Here is a 24,586-nt window from a genome sequence, read left to right as displayed (position 1 = left end):
ATACCTGCAGGCCAGCACTGGTCTCACAAAAGAAGGGACCAGGCAGAGAAGTAGGAAGGAAGAAAACATCCAGTAATGTGGAGAATTTCAGTCAGACCTGAAATAACATGGATGGTACAACTAGTCTAGGAACGATCATTAAGACTGTTATGAATGCTGTTCACAGAGAAGCTAAAAGACATGTTGAAGATATTATGTAGACACATGGGGAGATAAAAGAAGCTGTCGAGTTGTCATTCATGGATAACTTGATTGTTTACATAGAAAACTCAAGCATGTACAGATAAAGTGATAGTGTTTTAAGATGTAAATTTGTAAACCCTCTTGATAGTAGACCAGTATTTGATCTTAGAAATCAGTTGTATTTCTATAACTATCCACAGATAGAATTTTAAAAAAATGTATGTTAATTAACTGTGGGAAGGAAGATGGACGCACAGACCATTGCGCATGTGTGGAGGTCAGAGGACAACTTTCTGGAGTTTTCTCCTCCCACCATGAGAGTTCTAGAGCTTAAAATTAGGTCATTATACTTGGCCTACGTATAATTTTTCCATTGAGATATCTCAGTGGCTCAGGATATTTTAAGGGAGACATTTAAATTAGCATTAAACTATGCCAAGTACCTAGAATTAAATAAAAGATGAATTATACATGAAATTTTAAATTATTATTGACAGAAAAGAAAGGTATAACTAAACATGCAATCTTTATGTAGATGACTATTGTAAAGAAGTCAGTTTTTCCCAGTTGATACTGATGTGATGTCAGTCAAAATCCTGATGTGCTTTTAGAGAGGGAGGGAGGGAGAGCGGATGGATGGATGGAAGGACTGACGGAAGGACGAGACAGATTGAGAATGTGGGAAGCCAAATGGCCAAAAAGAAAATATGGGCCTAGGGAACAGCTCAGTTGGTAAGGCAGTTGCCTCTTATATTATAGTACTTGCTCATTCGTGTGACAGAGTACCTGACTAGAAAAAAATTTAAGGAAGGATTTGCACTCATGCGGGGATGTCGTGGCAGCAGAGGCCAAGCTGGTCACATTGCATCAGCAGTCAGAAAGCAGAAAGTGGTGTGGCACTGTTGACAATCCCTGAAGGCCTCACAACCTTCCCAAATGGCACCACCAGCCAGGGACCAAGTGCTAAATATGTGAGTCTGGAGGGGGGCATTTCATATTCATACTACTGAACCTTACAAACATGAGTGCCTGGGTGAATCCTAGAACCCTTGTAAAGATGCTGGACGTGGTGATATACATTGTAACCCTCCACTGAAGATGGGGAGAAAGGGAGGATTCTTGGCTCAGTGGCCAGCGAGTCTGGCTTAATTGATAAACTAAGTCAGTGAGAATCACTGTCACAAAGAAGTAGATAACATTGCTGATGTTGGCACCTGAGGTACTCTAGTCTGTACACACAAACTTAAAGGAGAATTTGTTCTTCCAAATATTAAGCAAGAGAATGCCTACTATAAATGAAATTGTGGTACTAACATAAGAATAGATATAGACTCTTTAAATAAATCCAGCAATGTCTTCATTAAATGTACAAGGGAAAATCGTCTTCTGTGTAGAAAAATCAATTTTACATAGCTCTGAAGTCTAAATTATAAAAGATAAAGTTCTCAGTCAGATAAAATATTTTTAATAGGAGGAAAGCAATAATATTTTGAGCAGATAACGCAATAGGAAACAAGGCATTGTGAAGGAGTAATTATAAATAATTCTAAAATAGAAAAACATGTCAGGTTGTCGGGGGGGGGGGGATGGCTCATGCCTTTAATACCAGCACTCAGGAGGCAGAGGCAGGTGGATGGATCTCTGTGAGTTTGAGGCTAGCCTGGTCTACAAGAGCTATTTCCAGGACAAGCTCCAAAGCTACAGAGAAACCTTGTCTTAAAAAACAAACAAACAAACAAAAAACCTATCAGTAGTTGTAGATGGGCCATATTGTAGAACAGATGAGGCCACTGACATGGATGGTGAGGAGGAGCACCAGCAAGGTTTGGGGAAAACAGTGAGGTGATGTCAGCTCTGGATGTCCAAGTAACTCAGTCCTTTGTCATGAGTCCATTGACGTCAGAGCTGGCTTCATAATAACATACTTGTTGTTTTTGTATTTGTTGTTCACTGGTGTGCCCAAACCAGTGGCTGATAACATTAGTCTACTGCATTTTAGCCTAATTGAGGTAACAGCACCCTCCGTACTAGTAGGTCTTTATATTCTCCACTGCCACAGATCTCAAGCTAAACAAAACTTAAAACCAGGTTTACTTTGGTATAGCAGGAAAAATAGTTGTACTGAATTTTGTTCCCATGGAGCACATGCATGTTTAGCATTCCGTGGGGGAGAATGCAGAAATACTTTACTGAGTACAATGAGTATTTAAAAAAAAGCATGTGTGTGGTTGAGTTGGGAGTTGTCATGTTCATGGATTTCTGTTTTCATTTGGAAGAACAATTGTAACAGATTATTTAGTTTAAGTGTTGGCAAATAATATTTTACAAATGAACATAGCAATGCTGCTACTTCAGGAAAAACAATCAGTATTGATTGATTCTTAAGGTAAAATCCAAGCTTTCAAATGAAAGACCTTGAAGTTTAGGGGACTCCACTACAGTGAGTCTGCCACCTTCTCACTGCTAAGATATCTCCGTTTCTAATGGGATTGGGGTGGTGTTAACAGATGTGATAGTGAAATATGTCAACACTTAGAAGATGATTTAAAAAATTGTATTCCAGATGTTATAACATTACATATAGATAATAATTTGCATTATTTCGAAGTTCAAGGTAGAACAGATTTGACTGAGTATAAAAAATTTGATGCCGGGGGCTGGAGAGATGGCTCAGTGGTTAAGAGCGTTGCCTGCTCTTCCAAAGGTCCTGAGTTCAATTCCCAGCAACCACATGGTGGCTCACAGCCATCTGTAGAGAGGTCTGGCGCCCTCTTCTGGTCTTTGGGCATGCACACAGAATATTTTTTACATAATAAAAAAATATTTAAAAAAAAAAAAAAAAAAAAAAAAATTTGATGCCATGTTTTCTAATTCCATATTTCAACTTCAGGTTTTTTTTTTTTTTTTTTTTGGTTTTTCGAGACAGGGTTTCTCTGTGGTTTTGGAGCCTGTCCTGGAACTAGCTCTTGTAAACCAGGCTGGTCTCGAACTCACAGAGATCCTCCTACCTCTGCCTCCCAAGTGCTGGGATTAAAGGCGTGCGCCACCACCGCCCGGCTCAACTTCAGTTTTTTAAAACTTGATATGTGGCATGTTTTGATGTGTCAAAGATTATCCATAGTTACATGAGTTCATTAATGCTGTTTGTGCTTGCACTTAAAGCAGCACATCAACTATGACTGCTTGTTGAAGCAGCTAATGAGAAGCTAGGCGTTTGCTATCAAGTCAGACACCAAGAAGTTACAAAGATGTAGAACATCGCTCTTTTCATTTTACTTCCAGTGAATGAAAATTTTAATGTTAGCATGTAAATTGGGTTAATGCCTATTTAAGTGAGTTAATTATAAGTTGTTACAGTTTTCAGTATGTCATATATGCCAATTAAAAATATCAAATATCCATAGTTTTATGGGTTTTTAAGAAACACTGTGATGCTTTTGAAATTTTTCTTAAAAGGGAACATGTAGTATGAATTCTAGTTTGTCTTAATAATAAAAACTCGGAGTCAGATATTAGGGGGTGAAAGCTGAAAGATCAGAGAAGAGCAGACAGCCACTAGAGAGTTCTTACCTCTACCTCAGACCGGAGGGGCAATCCTATCTCTATGAATCATCAGACTGAAAGAATGCTTTCTCAGATGGAATACCTTGACCTCCTGTCTCTTCCTGCCTTATATTCCTCTCTTTGCCAGCCATATTCCTTCTTCACTTCACCTCTCTCCCAAGTGCTGGGATTAAAGGTGTGAGCCACACTACCTGGCTCTGTTTCTCTGTTAGACTCGACCAGTCTCAGGTATACCAGGGTGGCCTTGAATTTACAGAGATCTCTTTGTCTCTTGTCTCCCAACTGCCGGGATTAAAGGTGTGTGCCACCACTGCCTGGCTACTATGGCTAGTGGCTTACTCCACACTCTGATTTTCAGGCAAACTTTTGCTAGACCACAAACAAAATACCACCACAGGAACACACTTGCATGTGTGGACCACACATATCTACACATGATAGATTTTTTTATTACCTTCTGATATTAAATATTTACTAATTATAACTGCTACATTTTATTTATGTTCTAGACAGGTATGCTCTTTAGATTGAGAACAGTAAGAAAATTGTTTCATGGTAGTGATTAAGGAATTAACATTTGAACTTGGAATTGGCACAGACCCTGAAGGAAAGACCACTGGCTTTTTGTTTTATGTTGTAGGGTCAGTTTTGGTTTTGTAGTGCTGCTTTATAGCCCTCTTCACTGTAGGAGCTGTGTATTCAGTTGCTGCTTTTCTTTACATTCCAGGTAGCATTGTACAACACTGATCAGGACGGCAGTGATAGTCCACGCAGCAGCCTTAACAACAGTCTCTCAGACCAGAGTTTGGCGTCTGTTAATTTGAACAGTGTTGGAAGTGTGCATAGTTATACACCGGTAAGTCCTGATGAAGTTAGTTTCTTTGTTAGATATTCATTTAGTACAGAAATTCAACCAAGCATACATTAAATGCCAGCTTAAAAAAAAATGAAGATGTGGGCTAATGAGGTAGCTCCGTGAATTCCATCCCCAGAATCCACATGGTGCAGGGAAAGAACCGATACCTTCAAGTTATCCTCTGGCCTCCACATGTGTGTCATGGCACATGTATGCATACCAGCACATACATATAAATAAAGTGAAAGAAAGATGAAATGTGTATTTCTCTCTACTCAGTTAATAAATTCAGCCAGTAGAGCAGTCTGATTTTTTTTTTTTTTTAATTTCAGTCTGGAAAATAAAGCCATGGTGTGAGGGACTTGTGTATAAATATTCTTACTCTTGTACTCATTTGTTACCTCTTATAAGAAGATGACCTTTGGGTTATCAGACGTTCTTTTTGGAAGATATGGTTACAGTCCTTCCTGTTAAACAGTACAGGCCCCAAGAGTTATACAACATGCTGTTCATTGTTGTAATAGGAAAAGCACACAGGACAAAGATACAAAGCCTCTCTTCTTCACCAGTAGGTATGAAAATCAAAGAATGCTTGTTCTAGTTAGGTTTCTGTTGTTATACCATGACCAAAAGCAAATTGGGGAAGAGAGGGTTTATTTTCTTATAGCATACAGTCCACTATAGGAAATCAAGGCAGAAACCCAGTAGGCAGGAACTGAAGTAGCAGCTACAGAGGAGTGCTGCTTAGTGACTTACTCCTCATGGCTTGCTCAGCTTGCTTTCTTTTAGCACCCAGGAGCACCAGCCCAGAGGTAACACTACTGACAGTGGGCCAGGACCTTCCCCTACGGTAGTTAGTCTTTTTTTTTTTTTTTTAAAAAAAAAAAAAAAAAGCCCCATCGGCCAGTCTAATGGAGACACTTTTTCAATTGAGGTTCCCTCTTCTCAGATGTATCAAGTTGACAAAAACCTACCTAACACAACGTTCATGTCCTTTGTACGTAATGGTGCAGTACTTGCATGTGGCCTACACAGTTCACTTATTTTAAATCCTCTTTCAATGACTTAAATACCTATTATAATGTACACAACAAAAGAATTTCCCCCAAAATATTTTTTATCTGTTTGGTTGAATCCACAGACATGGAACCCACAGATGTGGAGAGCCTACTGTACTTAGGTGATTAAAGAAATGAAGAGATTGTTAGTAAGCAAACATTTAATGATTTTTAGTTGCTTAAGTGTCAAGTGTCTTGATACCAAAGAAATCAAAGATTAGGGCTTAGTATTATAACATAAAAGTAAGCATTAAACATTTATTGGATCTGAGACTGTAGTTCCGTTGATAGAGTGCTCGTCTAGCATGCATGAAGCCTTAAATTTGGGCAGGTAGCACTGGTCTGTAATCCCAGTAGTAGGGATGTGGAGGAAGGAGGATCAGAAGCTAAAACGCCAGTCTCAGGTATATAATGAGCTCAGATTCAGGCTGGGATACCTGAGACCTTGTCTATGAAAAAGGAGGTTGGGGGAGGGGAGGGGCAACAACATTCCTGAGACTAGAGGACAAAAGAACTAGCATGTCACACCTGTTGTGTGAGTATCAGACTGTTCAACTAGGCATTACAGACTGCTGCTTTCATTTAACAACAAAGTGTTGCCAGATGGTGGTGGCATACACCTTTAATACCAGCAGAAGCAGATGGATCTCTTCGGTCTAAGGCCAGCCTGGGTTACAGTGTGAGTTCCAGGACAGCCAGGACCACATGGAGAAACTCTGCTTTGAAAAACCAAAAACAACAGCAAAAATCCAACAAAGTGTCAGTCAGATATTTCTTAGCAACAGTGGACAGTGCTCTGTGGTACAAGTCTGTAGCATTAGAAGATAATTTATACGTGATTAAGCAGTTTTATTACTTACATAGATTAGTTTAAGAATCTACATAAAGGACCAGGCAGTGGTGTTGCACATTTTTAATCCCAGTACTTGGGAGGCAGAGACAGACAGATCTCTGTGAATTTTAGACAGCCTGGTCTACAGAGTGAGTTTTAGGATAGCCAGGACTCCACACAGAAACCTTGTCTGATTAAAACAAAACAAAAAAATCTGCATAAAACTTAAAAGTGTATAATTATAGGTAAGTAATACTGTGCAGTGTAAGCAGATCAGAATGATGTCAGTTCCTACGTCTCACATGGCAATATCAAACCAGACTGTCCCTATCCATGTGCAGACAGCATGAATAATGGGTTCTCTAGTGGAGCAATGGATTTTATATGGCAGTTGAATAGTTTTATATCTTGCAGTAATAGCCATTTTGGGAGTCAAGACAAACCTGTCCCTCACTGAGCCAGGGAGACCAATGAGAAGCTGCCCCATGGTTAACTCACAAGATAAGGCACCCTTCACAAAACCACTTCTTGTCATGTTTGGGAATTATCAGAGTATGACATTAAAATTCTGCCCTTGGTCCTTTCCTTTATAATTTGTGTGGTCATGTGTAAGGTTACCAGGATGCAGCTGATGGAGTCATTCCTCTTCATTTAAAAAAAAAATTAAAGTTTAAAGAGGCTTATTTATTTTTATCTTATGTGTATGGATATTTTGTATTCATATGTGTCTGTGGATATGCATGTGGAGGTCTTTAGATCTCTTGGAACTAGAATTAGAAAAACCAAAGAAAAAATTAATATTTTCCTTATTATTGCAAATTTCATATGAGCATCATTTTGAATAACTAAATTTTTAGTAAATATACAGACCTTAAATTACAGAACACTAAACAAATGGTAGTTTATCACTTTTTGGTAGAATCCTTCAAAAATACAGTTGATAAAGGGCTGTAGATGTAACTCATTGGCAGAGCATTTGCCTAGCATATGTAGAACCTTGGGTTCCATCTCTAGCAAAAAAAATAAAAGGTATGTAGTTATTTTTAAAAAAATCTCACTTCAGGTTGTACAGTTTCCAGAGTTAATTCTTGTTCACAGTTGTATATACCAGACTAAATGACCTCTGAGCTTCCCTGCACTCTCCATATTATCCTAGGCCTGCTAGGATTCAAGGGGCTCATGATTGCATACATGACATGGCATGCAGCCAAGCATAAATGAACCAAATGTGCCTTTTAAACTTAACATACACTCAATGCTTCTTATTTTTTGAGGTCTTGGTGGTATATCTATGCTATCTGTATAACTCAGGATCTCCTTTGGGTTTGCAGATTTGGGAGTCATTGTTTGGGTTTCTTTAGAGGGACAAGAGTTAGTATTAGGATTGTTGTCGGGGTATTGCACATGCTGGACAGGCCTTCCAGTCTTCTGTATTGTTTATCTCTTCCATTCATGTTCCCTTCAGTTCCTTCTAAAATCGATGAATGCTGTTTTGGTCAGTGTCCTATGTCTGCTGGTGGTATTTGAATTTACATGAAGATGATACAGAGAGATGGAAGCAGGATTTGGTAGCTTTATAGTATAGTGCAATCTGTGGAAATCACGATGCAGAGAGACAGGGAGAATTCCAGTCTCAGCTTGTCTCTCACTTGCATTGTCTTCACAAAAGTCATTGAATTTCTTTGAACTTACTGTCTTGCTTGTGCAAGTGGAAGCTAGATTGGATTTCTGTGGTTCCTCAAGATCCGTGCCAGTGATTTTCCTATGACCCTTCAAAGGTGTGCCTGGTTAAAAGATGGGAAAGCCATAGGCTGAGGTGATTGACTGAATTTCGGGTTGACACTAATGTCAAGCCATTATATTCATTGTTGTCTTTTATTAGGTGACTAATCATCCAGAACCAGTCTCTCAGTCATTAACGCCTCAGCAGCAGCCACAGTATAATCTTCCAGAACGAGATAAACAACTGCTTTTCACAGAATACAATTTTGAAGATCTCAGTGCCTCATTTCGGAGTCTTTATAAGTCAGTTTTTGAGCAGTCACTCAGTCAACAAGGTGAGCTTCTTTTTGGTAATATAGATGTTTTAACTTAACACAGACTAGGTGTTAGACTTGCTTAATTTTAGAACAGTTACAATGAGGTTTGGGTAAGATTTATTATACCTCTTGTGGCTTACTGATTTCTGTGTATATTTATGTTGTGGCAAAGGAATGACACATTCATTTCAACTTGTATGCATAGTTGACTTGATTACGAAGGTGTCCTAGAGCACTATGCTGAAGAATTCTCACACCACATCTGTGGCATATGGGATGTTGGAGTGGTAGTAGTTACACCACAAGAATACATGGGTTTTCTTTTCATTCTGACTAGCATAGCACTGAGAAGCCCCTGGAGTTTATCACCATGTTTGTGGGTTTGTTTATGGCAGTTTTAAACTGTGTATGTGTGTACATGAGTGCATGTGTGTTTATGTATTGCTTTCTTACATATGAATGGCTTGTTTTGTAAATAATTCTACTGCAAGTGTCATAAGATAGAAGGAAATCTAACCGTGAATGCTCTTATTCTGTTTTAGGTTTGATGAGCATCCCTTCCGAATCTTCCCAGCAGCCCCACACTTCATGTTCCTATCAGCACTCTCCTAGCAGTACAGTGAGCTCTCACCCACACAGTAACCAAAGCAGCCTGCCCAACAGTCACAGTGGCCTCAATGCCACAGGCAGTAATTCGGTTGCACAGGTCTCACTGTCCCACCCCCAAATGCACACACAGCCCTCTCCACACACATCCCATCGACCGCATGGTTTACCACAACACCCACAGCGTCCCCAGCACCCAGCATCACACCCACAGCAACACAGCCAGCTCCAGCCGCCTCATTCCCAGCACCCCTCTCCACATCAGCACATACAGCATCATCCAAACCATCAGCATCAGACATTAGCACATCAGCCACCCCCACCCCCACAACAGGTATCCTGTAATTCTGGTAAGTTTCTTCTGCTTATGTTTGAATAACTGAATTAGACCTGTCTTTTGTTATTTGGGCCTCGTGCAGAACTTACTACTGAAACCTTTTTACTTGTTCCCTTTCTTCTTTCTTCACTACAATAGTAAACTATATATATTCATTTCATCTTATTCAACCCATGGGTGACCTATAGATTTCCTTAATTAAAATGCATCAGCATAGGCAAACTCAGCCTTACAAGTTTTGCTTATTTTCTTGTGTTGCCCCTGCCACTGCTTTTAGTGAGATTTGAATGACTGGAATGTGTGATCTATTTGCACTCCTGTGAGTCTATGTAAGTGTACAAGAAGCATCACAAGTTATGCCATAAAGACCTCTATTTGAATCTTTATTTTACAGCTCTTATGATTTAGAATAAATTACTTGTTTTTATTTTTTTAGGAGTTTTTCAACAGGCGGTCTGAGCAAGTCTCAAACCTATGTTTACCTTCTATTTTACTAAAACAAAAAATAGAAATGAATATTTTAAAATGAGTATTTTAAGAATCTGTTGAACAGCCGGGCGGTGGTGGCGCACGCCTTTAATCCCAGCACTTGGGAGGCAGAGCCAGGCGGATCTCTGTGAGTTTGAGGCCAGCCTGGTCTACAAGAGCTAGTTCCAGGACAGTCACCAAAGCTACAGAGAAACCTTGTCTCAAAAAAAAAAAAAAAAAGTCTATTGAACAAATAACTTTAAATTTTTTGTTTGACTTTAATGGTTGGTTTTATTTTCCAAGTTAATAATTCTAAGTAGACTCTATAATTGAAAATTTTCTGTCTTAATGAAATATTTCTTGGCTATTTTGCAGTTATTTTTAGATAAATGCCATGAGAAAGTTGTATTGTAGAATTAAAGCTCTTTTAGGGACAAGGAAAATGGAATTGTATGCCTTGTAAATATTTATATAGTCTTCAAAACCTTAAGCTTGTTATTCGTATGTCTCAGAGAATGGTTAATGACAGATTGGGTGGTTTCAGGAAATAGAAGTCTGTGGCGCTAGAGAGAAAAAGTCCAGTTAGAATCGACAGTTGGCACTCTCATCAGACTTCTTTGCCAGTGGCACCTGACAGAGAGAAGTCACCCCTTGGGAGGTAGAAGTAATCTCAGTGGCTCTGATGCATTCCAGTGAATTATATATTCCATGTGTATGAGGTGGGACTAAACAAATTTTCTTTAATAGAGAGGAATGGAAGGATGAGAGCAGGAACGGAAGCTACTTGGGTACTCACTGTGTACCAGACAACCCAGATACATTATTATTCTTCCAAATCAAGTATAACTTAACAAAGTCTATAGATAGGCAAAGTGCAACTCAAAAGAACTGAAGCCATTTGCATAAGATGACACTGCTAGTGGGTGACTTGGACACCCATAACATCAGAGAGTCAAAAAGGACTAAAGCCATCCATGCTTCTTTAGTGGATAGCATTTACTCACTTCTGGCAGACTGTGTTGAGGACTTTCTGGTTCCTGAGGTTGCCTAAGCTTGTTAGCAGCCCCTTTCACTGTATAATCCTATTCACTCCCATAGGTTGGAGCATTTGCTTATACTATGTTGCTTCTAAATAGAAACTGTGCATTATAACTTATGAAGAGAATAACTTTTTGGTAGTGTAGGAGATTGAATCTATGGCCTCTCCATACACTAGGCAAATGCTCTTCCATGATCATTATCCCCAACAACAATGTATCTTCTAAGGTCAACTACAAAGTAGGAAAATGAAATTTGAAAGAGGTAAGAACACTCATTTTCATGAGAGTTTCCCTTCCTGGTCATTATTTATACTGTACAGATGAAAAGGGCCAGCACCAAGTTTTGTTTTTAAGGTGATAAGACTATTTACAGACTGTCAGACTAGAGATTAGAAGACCAGTATTAAAACCTTAAGTTCATTGCCAGGATCTTACACTACCTGTTGGTGTTCTCTTTATTTTACTTGAAAAATGGAGAGAAGTGGAACTCAGAGGAAGTTGACTCAAAGCCTAATACAACTGGAAACATCCCTTTTTTTTTTTTGTTTGTTTGTTTTTTCAAGACAGGGTTTCTCTGTGGCTTTGGAGCCTGTCCTGGAACTAGCTCTGTAGACCAGGCTGGTCTCGAACTCACAGAGATCCGCCTGCCTCTGCCTCCCGAGTGCTGGGATTAAAGGCGTGCGCCACCATCGAAGACTAGACAGGATCAGCCAGTGTCAGAAATTAGGCCACTCACTGTCTTCTGTATGTGTTCTTTCAGCAGTCACTATCCCAGTGTTAACAGTATTGTCACCATTACTTTGTAGGTGTTTCAAGTGATTGGTATGCAACACTTGACATGCTGAAGGAAAGCTGTCGAATTGCCAGCAGTGTTAACTGGTCAGATGTAGACCTTTCCCAGTTCCAAGGTAAGGGTTGGGTTCTTTGACACAGAACCAAATACCATGAATCTGTTTTCTCTGAAACATTGTATCTTTGTTGTTGAAATCAACATCTCCTACCAGGTATGTTGGTATGTCTGCTCTTCCAGCATTTGGTGAGCAGGGGTAGGAGAATTGCTAAAAGTGAAGCCTGCTATAGACTACATAGCATAGCAAATGAGATGGGAGGAGAGGGAGGAAGAGAGAACACATTGGCAGTGGTTTATTAACGGACATTATTTATAAAAACTTCTAATAAATTAGCCAGTTGATGTAGGAAAACATTACATATAAGAGTTCTACAGGAATATTAGCCATGTTTGAAAGAATCAGTTTTCTTTTTGAGGCCATGGGACAATCACAGGTGTTGTTCCCCAGGTGCGGTTCACCTTTTACATTTATCCCCCCATGTCTTACTGTATGTGTCTAGTATGTGTATAAGGAGAGCCAACACGCACATGTATCCATATGCACAAGGTGCATATGTACATATCAGAGGATGATTCTTGGGAACCAGTTCTGTTCTTCTACCATAAACTCCTAACAAGTAGAAATAACAAGCACTTTTATCATCTGAGCCATTGTAGCAAGCTTTCTCATTGGACTTCATTTAGACCGCCAGCCCCCCAAATAATAACACAAAGGCTTTTTATTAGCTATGAATGCTTGACTTTAGCTTAAGTATGTTTCCAACTAGCTCATATAATTTCAATTAACCTGTTTATATTAATCTATGTTTTTCCCACGTAGATCATTACTTCTCTTCCATACTGTATCCATGCACCTCAGTTTCTTCTCGAGTTCCCCCCTTTCCCTGGAATTCCTGCCTATTCCCTACTGGCTATCTATTGGCCATTCAGCTTTTTATTAAACCTATCAGAAAGCACCTTGGACAGAGAAACATTTTCACAATGTTCAAAAACTTATCCCACAACAAGCCATCTCTTTGGCCTAATTTGTGTGTATGTGTGGGTATGCTTGCACACATGAAGGCCAGGGGTTGATAACTTTACTCCACCTTTTTTTGGGGGGGGGGGCAGGGTTTCTCGTTGAACCTGAAGCTTACTGCTTTATCTAGAGTGGTTTTCCTCTTGTGTTGTGACCATCATGTTTTGTTTTGTTTTCATAGGCATGTGCCAGTACTCACTTTTAGTTAGGTTCTGGGGAATCCAAATTCAGGTCCTCATACAGCTCTACCCCCTTTTTTGAGACAGGGTTTCTCACAGGCCTGGAGCTTACTAAGTAGGCTAGACTGACTGGCCAGTGAGTTCCAAGGACCTGTCTTTGGGAGCAAGCACCACGATTACAAGTATACCACCAAATCTGGCCCCTTTTTTAAAATGCAGGTTTTGGGGATTGAATCCAGGTCTGAGTGTTTCAGACCTAGGACTGTGAGCCCCTTAGGTAATCTTAAGTATCATAAAATGTCACTTTTCATTGCACAAGCAACTGCCACATCAGAGGAACTGAGTGATGGAGACTGGGGGTTGAGAAGACTTGCATTGGTGTTCCTGCAGTGTTAGAGTTGTGCTCACTCTATCCCCATCTTTCCTTGTAGGTCTGATGGAGAGTATGAGGCAGGCGGATCTCAAGAACTGGTCATTAGATCAGGTTCAGTTTGCTGATCTCTGTTCCTCTCTTAATCAGTTCTTCACACAGACTGGCCTTATCCACTCACAGAGCAATGTTCAACAGAACGTCTGTCATGGTGCCATGCACCCAGCAAAGCCTTCCCAACACATTGGGGCAGGTATGGTCCTATATGCACATACATAAATTCACTGTCTTAGGCAACAGGTGTGTGACGTGTCACTCAGGGTGATGTTGACCCATCTACGTTGTGTTATTTGTCAGAAACGAGTGATGGCAAATGGTTTAAGTGTGTCTTTCAAATTTTGAGGTGACAGGCTATCTTTTGTGATTGTGTGAGTTATGTGCTGCTATCCTTTGTCATCTATACCTTTTCATTGTTATTAAACAAGTCTGTAAAAGATGCTTGTGTTTTCTAAAAAACATAGTTATGAAATTATTTCACTTTAAATTTGTGTAGGCTTGCAGCAAAAATAAAGTTAAACATTCTGAGGATGTTAAAATTAAAAGTTGAAGGTTCTTTTGAAGAATACACATAATGTCAGGTTGTCATTGTGAGGCTCTGTAATGAGGGCATAGAAAATGAGAAATTATGGCTTTTTTGTTTGTTTATTTTTCCCTGTGAAAGTGTTAGGAATGTGACAGGATTTCAGCAAATTATCTTGGCAGTAATGACCTGGGGCTTAGACTTAGAGTCTGTTTCTGCTTCTGGCAAATTTCTTCTCTACTCCTGTTTCCCCATGTATGGAATAGAAGGGATGTTGGACTAGGTCATCTCTGAGGACATCTCAAGCCTGGGTACAAGTTTGGCTTTCCTGTAGTTACTGAAAATTTGGGAGCAGCCAAATCAGGTGCTTTTCTTTCCTTCTTAGGGACCATAGTAGTAGTTGCTCTATAGTCTCATTGCATTGGTTGAATTTAAGTGTAAGTTATGTGAGACACTAGCGTCCCTATGACATGACCTTCTCAAGATTCCAGGTAGTAGGATGTGGGCTAGTTTTATGGCCTTTCTCCATAGATTATGGGAGGGGGCATCATCATGATGCTGTTTCCCTCGTACTTGACCCTTTTGAGCTGTTAACCCCAACCCTAACTTGGTGGCTCTTGTCAGTGAAAGTACCTTGAGTCCCCTGAAATTCCATTGAAATGAGGTCTGTGCTTTTCATCTGCAAACTTGTTTAAATTTACAATTTAAAGTCACCTTTGCTTGGCTTAGCTGTGCCCTAACGCACGTCTTTACTGTTGCTTTGTGTCTTGGCCTCTCAGTTAATCAGCCTATGCCCACTCAAACAGTCAAGGGGAATATCCAGGGCAGTAGAGAAGTGGGCAGCAAGTAAAAAGAGTTTTTGAGCCAAGACCCCTTGATTTTAAGTCCTGGATCTACAAGATTTGTCCCCTGGGGGAGCCTGCTTAAAATTTTGAGCTTCCTTTGACCCACTGTAGAAAGAAGTGGGTGATTCCTGTCTGGCTGTCTATGGGTGGGTAGTGGGAGGTTCAAGTGAAGTCATGAACATGGATATAATTTTGAACTTTAATGAAGTGACAATTATAGATGTCTTTGCCTATGAGCTTATGCCAGTGTGCTCAATGCCTAGCAAGGTACCATTTCACCGACCAACTGCATTTCAGAGGGCATTTCCCTCCTCACTCTGATTGCCTTACCTACTTGGCTTCATAGGCTTAACCATCAAGATTCTTATGCTTGCTTTGTTTTGCTGACAGTGGTAACATGTTTTCTCTTCTTCTGTTTTTTAATTTGATTAGGAAATTTATACATAGATTCCAGGCAAAATCTCCCTCCCTCGGTGATGCCACCCCCTGGTTATCCTCATATCCCACAGGCGCTCAGCACTCCAGGAGCTACGATGGCAGGTAGTGTCTGTGTACTACATTTGGGACCTAGAGTTTAACGCTGACAAGCTAGAGCTGCCTTGTAGAAAATGAGGCTACCCTGAGAAGGCATGAACTCTTTTTACGGCCTGAGGTGCAGAGTATCTTGAAGGGTTTTTTTGCTTTGATAGAACTTGATGCAGCTTCCAGAGGCCTGCTTCGACTAGCTGCTTCTGTTGATTCTGTTCCATTGATTCCAAAGAAATAATCCAACTATAGTTCCCAGGCAGAAGGTATTATAAGTTGCAAGTAGTCAGGAGACTAGGGCATGCTGTTAAAACTGGAAGGAACCTAGATGAGGAACTGCGGTCTAGAGAAGAGCTGCCAAGAACTCCCAGGCTGATGAGCAGTTGTACTGAGACTCAGGTCCTGACACTGCCACTCACTTTACCTCTCTGAGATAAGACAGTAAGCAGTCTTTGCCAGTGAGGGTGTATGAGACCTGGATAGAGTTGTGTATACCAAGCAGTGGGAAAGGAAGGGGATGTACTCAGTGATGTTTTCTGGATGAGGGTAACAATGCATCTGCTGTTACACGCATACATGGTGTGTGCACGTGCACACACAGAAAAACATAGGCACCTCAATACTGTGGCTAGGGCTCAAGCCAAAAGCTTGATTGCCATTCTCCTGCTTTGGCATCAAATTAGTGCCTGACATGCAGTGAGGGATTTATCTTTTTGTTAAATAAAGACACATTGGCATTTCCATAATGTGACACTGAAAGTCTTAGCATTTTGTAATTGTATGTTAAAAGATTCACGAGAAAAATAATTGACATGAATTTTACAGCATTTCAAAGGATTTGATTAAGTTCTAATAATAGAAAGGACCACTGTTAGTAAATTTTTCTTATGTCCCAGTCTAACTTCAGTGGTACACCAATGCCTTTTTTTATTTAATTGAAATAAAATTTAGGCGTATGAGTGATTTGCCTGTGTGCCACTTTAGTGTCTGTTGCCCAAGGAGGTCAGAAGAGTGTGTCAGATCTAGTGGACTTGGAGTTGTAAGCCATCATGTGGGTGCTGGGAATAGAAGCTGGGTCTTCTGAAAGGACAGACAGTGCTCCAGTTCTAACAGTGGAGTCATCTCTCCAGCCCCCTCTGATAATATTGATTGATGTTATTGAAACACACTAGAAAGAGAGGACTTATTAAATGACGGTCAGCATTTTCCTCATGCCTTCCTTACTGCAGGCCAATAAAACAGAAGACTGTTTTGTTTTGTTTTGTTTTGTTTTAGATTCAGATGGACTGGGTTTAAATCTGTGTGTTTGGATTCAGTCTGTGTATCCCAGACTGGTCTTGAATCCATGATCCTTCTGCCTCTGTCTCCTCTCAGTGTTGAGAATATATGTATGTATACCTGGAGTTTTGTTCAATTTCTTTAACCCTATTCTCTTTACTAGAAAATAAGAACTGGAAGAACAACTTTGTTCCTCCAGTTTTGTTGAAGGCTTTTGATGGATTCTAGGTAGTGTCGCTGTTCCAGGCATGCCCTAGCACATGCGGCATGCTCTAGGGGCTAGTTGTTCTCTTCCTGACTTCCCTACCCAGGTCCCTGCTGACACTGACTTCTTCTTTCTAGGCCATCACGGAGCCATGAACCAGCAGCACATGATGCCTTCCCAAGCCTTCCAGATGCGGCGCTCTTTGCCTCCAGATGATATCCAGGATGACTTTGATTGGGATTCAATAGTGTAGGCTTGTTTCTGCAAGACAGGCGACTCCAGCATCCTTTCTGTTCAGTGAAAGGAAGGACTAGAGTCCAGATGAGAGAACAAAGCGATGTTACCAGTGCTATCTAAATTACTTTTGAAGACAATCAGAGATTCTAGCTGGGTAACTTACTGCTTTTACCTGACCCAAGCAAGAACTACATGTTTTGTCTCCCGCCAGTGCCCTCTGTAGCTCCTCACTGTTGTGATTTGGACAGCTTTTTGCATATTCGTGTCAGTTTGATGTTAACCACAAGTGCCAGACTGATTTTTCAGACAGAGCCTATTTTGCTGCAAGCAGTTTATAGATACATATGTGTAAATATGTGTACAAATATTACTGAAAGGCTTCAAGTTTTTTCTAATTGGATTATTGTGTCTTGACAAGAAAGTTACTGTCAGTTTTTATTCCTTGTTAGGCCATTTCTGCAGGATGCTTTCAGATGATGTAGGGAGCGGAAAGGAAATCGGTCTTTCCAAAGCCCAGTTTCCTTTTTAATCTTCAAAAATAGGAGTAATCATGAATTCTAGCGAGTTCAGTCAAGGAGTCTGGAGTTGGTGCTCTCCGCAGTGCAGAGGGTCTGTTGTTCCTGAGCAGGCTTGTCCACAGGGAGTTGTAGAGCGTGTGTTCCTTGCCAGTGTGTTTCCTCAGCTGCATTCTGACAGCTCTGAGATGTGTGAACTGATTGAAGCTAGGTATTGCTTGGCTTTTTAAACAAATCAATGTCTCCATATTCATTTAAGTATTTATTATTCAAAAGTGTTATTTTAATATTTATTGCTACTTTCTGTGAATGCACAGCTCTTTTGGGTTCACTAGGGAGAAAATTGTCTGGAAGCATGGTTGTTGTTGTTTTTTTTCTGGATAAAAGTTTACAGACAAAGACAATCAGAAACATTTGTCATTCTTGTTATCATCACTCCTTTTACCAGGTGAGTACGCTTCCTGTCTTACTTAGCCTTCCTGCTGATGGAGACTTAATAGCTACATAGGAATTTCCTGGACTTGAATCTGAGTCTATTTAGGCAACAGAACATGGAGGCAGGGTTTATACAGCAGTGTCCTCACTCACTGTCTTAGGTAATGCTGGAAGGAACTGTCTGCTTCAGTCTTGAATGCAGACTGTGTGACTTGTTGTTGGGTCTGTGTGTACCTGACAAATACCTTGGAGCTTTTATCAGTTGCTTTGTCTCGTTGTATATCACAGTTTGCATGGGTTGATGTGTTGATTTTATAATGAAAATAGGAGAAAGGAGATTCTCTTTCCCACAGTGAATAGACTTTTAATTGGTTCTTTACAGGAGAGAAATCTGTTTTAATGAGGAAATAGATTCTGTCACATCAAGGAAAAATAACTGCTTACCAGTTGCTTGTCGTTGTCTCTGGGCTTAGCAATGCTAAATCATGTTAACTAAGCCTCAGCAAGTCTGTGGTTGAGTGATCTCTACTTGAACAAAGATTGTGTGTGTGTGTGTGTGTGTGTGTGTGTGTGTGTGTGAGAGAGAGAGAGAGAGAGAGAGAGAGAGAGAGAGAGAGAGATCTTTATCTATTAATGGAGTGTTGCCTTGAACGAATCACTGGGAAGCCATGGAGGGCTGGAAAGAAAGAAGTTTTATGCATCTCTGTTGTTTGGGTCCCACTTGGCATGAAAAGGAAGCTCAGGTCCAGTCCCTCATATTAGTGAACAGCAGGATTTTGAAACAGCAGCCAACAGTTCCTCTCAGAAGGACCAGGCGAGATGAAATGGCTACCTGCAGAGGAAAGCATGGGAAGATGGAGTTCCCAGTAGTTTACCCAAGTCTCTTGTTTCCTCTACACCAAAACAGCTCTCCATGACTAGGATTGCTACTAGCAGTGTGCACTTTAAATAATTGGGTGTTGGAGTACTGCAGTCTCTGAAACAGAATGCTTGGGTAGAACCAGTGATCGTGATTATACAAATTATGTGAAGCTCATTTCCCATTTGGCAATTATTTACTGATTTGCAGTGATTGACATATTTATTAATATTTGAACTAACCAACAATGGCACTTGAGACCAGACTCATCACTCTTCTGTGATCCCTGTTCCCAAGGGCTCAGAGCAGGCCCCAGTGGGCTGTGGCCAGGCTGGGCTACCTGGTGGGTGCAGAGTCCCTCTAGTGGCCATTTCTCTTGGTAATTTAATGATACAGAACAGGTTCCCTTGGGCTTAAATTGACTGGAGACTTTGGGGTAAAGACTAATAAACGTACATAAACAGATGGGGGTGCTCTGTCCAGGAGAAGAGTCCGACTGGCATTTGTGGCAGTGTTTGAAATGTAAATGTATTCTTGTGTGTTTATGTAAATATTTAATACATGTTTCTCAAATGTCCTTTGAAGTGGGAGGGAATCGATCTTGGGATAATTTCAAATGGAATAGAGTATTTTGATATGTTCATCAAGAGGGTGATGTGTACATACCTATATTGTATATATGTGGTGACATGCATTGGCTTTTGTGCAGAAACAACCTGCTCTCTGTGCTGCTGTTGGACAGTCAGTGTTTTAATGTTTCTACAGTTTTCCTATTGCACGATTTCATATTCTGCCGATGGTGAGTGGCACCCATTCTTTGTAACCGTTTAGTGCTGTAAAGAAATATCCCAAGTGTCATTAGGATTGTCGCTGCCAGAACTGATATGCATGGATGGCACTTAAAATAAATATATTATGATAACTGTATTTGCAACCTGATGGTCTGTGTCATTTGCCGTAGCTGAAGGAGCCAGATTGGAACCTATGGCCAGGCCATGGAGCCCTTAGGCGTTTGAGACTGTGCCCATGCATTGCTACCTTAACATTAGGCTTAAAGATGTTTAATTGCTTTCCTGAGCCGACACGTGGGGAAAACTCTCCAGAGGAAAAATCAGAGATGAGAGAATCACAGTTCTGCCTTTAGTGAATATAGACTTGCCCAGGACAAGGAGCAAGCAGCACCTGGCCCAGACGCCACCTCCTTGGAAGTTTCCCTGGTAAGGAGGAGAATAGTGACATAGAAATGCCCCTTGAGAGAAGGCATTGAAGTCAGCCTCCAGAGGTCCTCAGGCCAGCGTTTAGTCTCCGGACACTGGTGCACACCCTGCTCAGGGCTGCATTGGATGCAGGTTCCAAGAGGCTCAGCAGTAGACCTGCATGTGGACATGGAATCTTCTTTTACCCGAGAGAGCAGAGCTTCCTTCCTACCACTTTGGCAGTAGTCTGTCAAAGCTTCTGAGTTATCCTGTGCACACTGCAGGAGCACCAGTGTCTGTGTTTGCAGATAGGAGCAGGCTCGGGAAGGAGAGAGAGCTTGCCTCAGCTCTTCATGGACTTAGGATGGTTCATCTGGGGAGACTCCAAGGTTCTTTTCAACTGCACCGTTTGCCAAAACCAAGGATAGTGACTGCTCACCATTTTGTGTGTGTGTGTGTGTGTGTGTGTGTGTGTGTGTGTGTTTGTACACAGATCTCTGAGAGGGCAAGCCTGGGCTATGTTTCCATTGCAGGCAAGTTTTGGTCACCTAGTATTGATTGGTGTGCAGCTAGGATATGCCTCACCTACTACGTGCTCAGAGAAAGTGGAAACAGTCATTGTGCTGCATGTGTTTGTCTCTTAGCTGTAACATGTAACTCTGAGGGCTGGTCATAACATGTGACCTGTGCCAGCTGGGTATAGTGTCCTGGACAAACCACGGAGCTCAGTCAGTCTTCATAAACTTCACGCTGGTAAGGGCCTTAGAAAAGTGATTAATGCTACCATCATATTTTTAATTTTTTTTTTAAATTTCCTATGTGTTGATGTTTTGCCTGCATATATGTATGAAGTCATACAGATTCGGATCCCCTGGAATTGCAGTTACAGATAGTTGTGAGCTGTCACGTGGGTGCTAGGAATTGAACCCAGGACCTCTGGAAGAGCCTCAAGCGCTCTCAACTGCTGAGCCATCTCTCCAGCCCCTACCATCATATTTTGTTGAGCATTCAGACCCAGAAAAGGAAGCAGCTTGTTCCAAATCCCACAGTGACTGAGGGAAAGCTGAGTGAAAGGATTGAGACTCGCTGACCTAGCAGCAGCTGGGACTTCCTTCCTGTAAGCAGGTGGGAGGGGGTGGCTCAAGAAGTAAAGCCACTTGGCCCCCAAGGATTGATGGCTTGAATTCAGACCCCTCAGCTAGTGCTAGAAGGAGTTGTCCTCTGACTGACTCCCTGATCTGCTGTACCTGCTAGTGTGGTGGTGTCATGGCCCTGTGGTGTGAAGAGGGGGCAAGTTTGGAGAAGTGAGGGATGCCGCAGCTGCAGCGTGCTCTGCAAGAGCACAGAGACTTAAATATTAGGGCTGCATCAGAGGGATCGTGCGTGTGAGCAGAGTATTTCACCATGAATGTGTGTATTCCCCTCGGGAGTCAAGTCAGCAGCCCCTTCTGGAGCTTGGGGATGGATTGCAGCAGCCAAGTACAGCAGACAGCACGTTGGCTAGCTGAAGCAGTCTCTGCATTGGTTTCTTCTGGAGTAGATTCAAGAGAGATTTTTTAACTTCCTGTGCACTGCCCCCCCCATATACCATCAGTTGACAAATCAGCATGGGAACAGCAGTTGACTACATGCAACCACCAGTTCCCAAACTTGAGCAGTGTCCCAAACAATGTGGACCCCAGGAGTACAGGATGGACAGCTGCTGTTTATCCCAAATACCTGGAACTGATCTTCATATTCGCTCTTTGAAAACAATCCCTGGGCCTGACTGTGGTGTATCTCCACTGTGAGGTTGTGGTGCTGGCCCTTAATCTAGGCACTCAGGTGGCAGAGGCAAGAGGATCTCTGAGTTTAAGGCTAGTCTGGTCTGCACAGCTTGTTCAGGACAGCCAGGGCTGTACAGAGAGACTCTTTCTCAAAAGAAACGAATACAGCATCTGCAGCACAGAGCAATAACTGCCCAGGGTTAGAGCTGGTTATAGCAGCAGTAGGGCTGACTTCAAAGCTAGTCTAAATAGCCTTGGATCTCTGCTTCTCATCAGGTTGCTGTCTGTCCCGGGTCTTCCTAACTGCCCAGAGTAGAGCGAAGAGCTTCAGAAAGGCAGGGCTGCAGAGACTTGGTAGCTAAAAATGTGGTTTCCTTTGGGGGACCCTAGTTTTTTTTTCCCTCTACCTGTGTCAGGCGGATTGAGTGGCTCACAACTGCCAGTAATTTCAGCTCCAGGAGAATCCAGTGCCCTTATGCACAACAGACATACATACATATTTTTAAAATAGTAAGTCTTTAAGATCATGGCACACACCTTTAATCCCAGCACTCAAGAGGCAGGTGGATCTCTGAGTTTAAGGCCAGCCTGGTCTACAGAGTTTGTTCCAGGACAGCCAGGACTACACAGAGAAACCCTTTCTGGAAAAACAAGAAAACAAAAGTCATGTAAGCAAAGGCTGCAGGAAATGCCTGTGACCACCAGGGGGCGGTGCTGCCTCTTTTCCTGATGGGTTCTTTCTACTCTGAGCTGTGCTGCCCCTCCGCAGCCCCCAGAGCTTACAAAGGGAGAGGACCCAACCCCATCTCTGTCCCCTCCTGTCGTGTGGTAACTGCTGGCTGGAGTTCTCAGCCTAAGTGCCATGTTGGGTTATTTCAGAGCTGCATGGCTGGACCGTAATGATACTCACCACCCCCAGGGATATCTCCCCTCCCTGGACCCGCTGATGAAAGGGCTAACATTGTTCCCACGGGTGCCACTCAGGCGGAACCCACACCTTCCCCCCCCCCCCCCAGCCCTGCCTGGGAGCCTGAGTGGGCCTGGATGGTGCCCCATGCACAGCTCCGTCAAGTGCATAATGATTATTGCCACCATTTGCCAGCTCCCTGCCCGGTACTTGACAGCCATTATCTGCCTCAGCACTCCCAGGCTCCTCGTGAGGTCAGTGTCATTATCTGCCTTTTACTGCCGGGTATTGCCACTCTGAGAGGTGAAGTGCCGTCCCAAAGGTCACTGCCAGTGTGTAGGGGAGGGCAGCCCAGATCTGCCTCATTCCGGTCTGTGTTTTCCATAGAGGCCTATTTCCTTTTCCACAATGATGCCAGGTGCCCTTGACTTCCTTCCCAGCCCACCCTACCCTAGAGCCTGTCCACATCCCTATTGAAGAATGTCACCCCTTTGCCTTCAGGGCCCCCCAAAGGTCAGAGGGCTTCTTCCTGTCCCGTGCCTGTGTGATGCTTCAGTGGCAGGAATGGTCCTGGCTCACTCAGGCATAGGTGTGAGGCTGTATGTGTGCGAGAGTAACAGACACCATGATAGGTGAATGAATGTCACTGTGTACCCTGTGTGACTGCAGCAGATGTTATTTTCCATTTCCGTGTGTGTGTGTGTGTGTGTGTGTGCACACAGGTGGCTATGTGTTCGTGTAGGTGTGCATACTTGCGGAGGCCCTGACTTGAGGTCAGGTCAGCGAGACGGGTTCTCAAACCCAGAGCTCGCTGATAATTGTTTGGGGATTCCATCTCCACTTCCAAGGCTGCCAACCCACCCAGCATTATGTGGGTTCTGGAGATCCTAACACCAGTTGTTAGGGTCGTTCACAGATGGGAGGTAGAGGGACAAGTCGGGGGGTGCGGACTCCTTGGATTCTGCTTAGGAGCATCTCTTTCTGGGTCCTGTATCCTAGGTAACACTCCTCTGGGATTGCGGTTCTTACCCAGGTACTGTTGGGATTGGGCCCTGCGAGTCTTCTGTAGATATTTTTTTCTCATCACCTGCCTGGCTTGTCTCTGTTGCCGCTGTCGCGGGTAGTGTTGTTTTGAGCTAGATGGCAGACGTACACCTGCACATGCCCAGCCTTCCGCATCCTGGATGGCAGACGTACACCTGCACATGCCCAGGCTTCCGCATCCTAGATGGCAGACGTACACCTGCGCATGCCCAGGCTTCCGCATCCTAGCAGAAGCCGATCCCTTACCATTTGGCCTGTAGTCCAAATCGCTGCAGACCTTGGGGCCCAGCACAACTGGTGCTTAAGGCAATGGAGAGAATATGAGGTTGGAGTCAGATTCTACGGTTCCTTGTGAGCAAGACACTACATTCCCTGAGCCTCAGGATCCTCTGACATGGGAACACCTTACCTCAGACTGGTGTTGAGAAGCCAGCATGGCACCTTCTTCCCTGCCTCCCTCTACTCTAGACCAAGTTGCTAAACCAGCTGGTCTCCCTGCCCCCCACACCCTCACCCATACCTGCTGAGATGGGACATTCCCTCCTTCCTATTTGCTTGCTCACCAGCTACCCTCAGCCCACTGCCAGAGTGTCTCTGTACACAGTGGCTCTGCCAAGGTCTGAAACTGTGTCTCACTGTCATGAGGCAAGTGCCCAAGCTCGGTGCTGTTTGAGCCCTGCTGTACTTCAGCTGTGGCCAGCTCTCCTTCCCTGGGCTCCCAGATCTACATCCGTCACGGGCCACTTCAAATACCATTTCCACCAACAGGGATGCAGTAGTCTGGCCTCAGAGCA

At 42.5% G+C, this 24,586-nt stretch overlaps 1 protein-coding gene across 7 annotated transcripts in view; it reads left to right on the top strand.

Moving 5' to 3' along the window:
- The window catches only part of Foxj3 (forkhead box J3), an 821,428-nt gene that overhangs the window by 73,459 nt on the left and 723,383 nt on the right, over nucleotides 1-24,586 (top strand). For 6 of the 7 annotated variants that reach the window (XM_050161432.1, XM_050161430.1, XM_050161431.1 and 3 more), the window contains 7 exons: nucleotides 4,475-4,603; nucleotides 8,376-8,550; nucleotides 9,075-9,488; nucleotides 11,790-11,891; nucleotides 13,462-13,653; nucleotides 15,258-15,365; nucleotides 16,971-19,806. In XM_050161432.1, coding sequence (XP_050017389.1) covers nucleotides 4,475-4,603; nucleotides 8,376-8,550; nucleotides 9,075-9,488; nucleotides 11,790-11,891; nucleotides 13,462-13,653; nucleotides 15,258-15,365; nucleotides 16,971-17,086 — 1,236 coding nt within the window. In that variant the 3' untranslated portion in view covers nucleotides 17,087-19,806. Of the gene's footprint in view, nucleotides 1-4,474; nucleotides 4,604-8,375; nucleotides 8,551-9,074; nucleotides 9,489-11,789; nucleotides 11,892-13,461; nucleotides 13,654-15,257; nucleotides 15,366-16,970; nucleotides 19,807-24,586 lie in introns of those variants that run through there. The other variant, XR_007595256.1, reaches the window with a different exon arrangement.

Source organism: Alexandromys fortis, unplaced genomic scaffold, assembly GCF_014885135.2.
Source record: "Alexandromys fortis isolate MF-2015 unplaced genomic scaffold, M_Fortis_MF-2015_v1.1 scaffold_122, whole genome shotgun sequence".
Lineage (NCBI taxonomy): Eukaryota > Metazoa > Chordata > Mammalia > Rodentia > Cricetidae > Alexandromys > Alexandromys fortis.
This window is presented reverse-complemented; position numbering and strand designations above follow the sequence as displayed.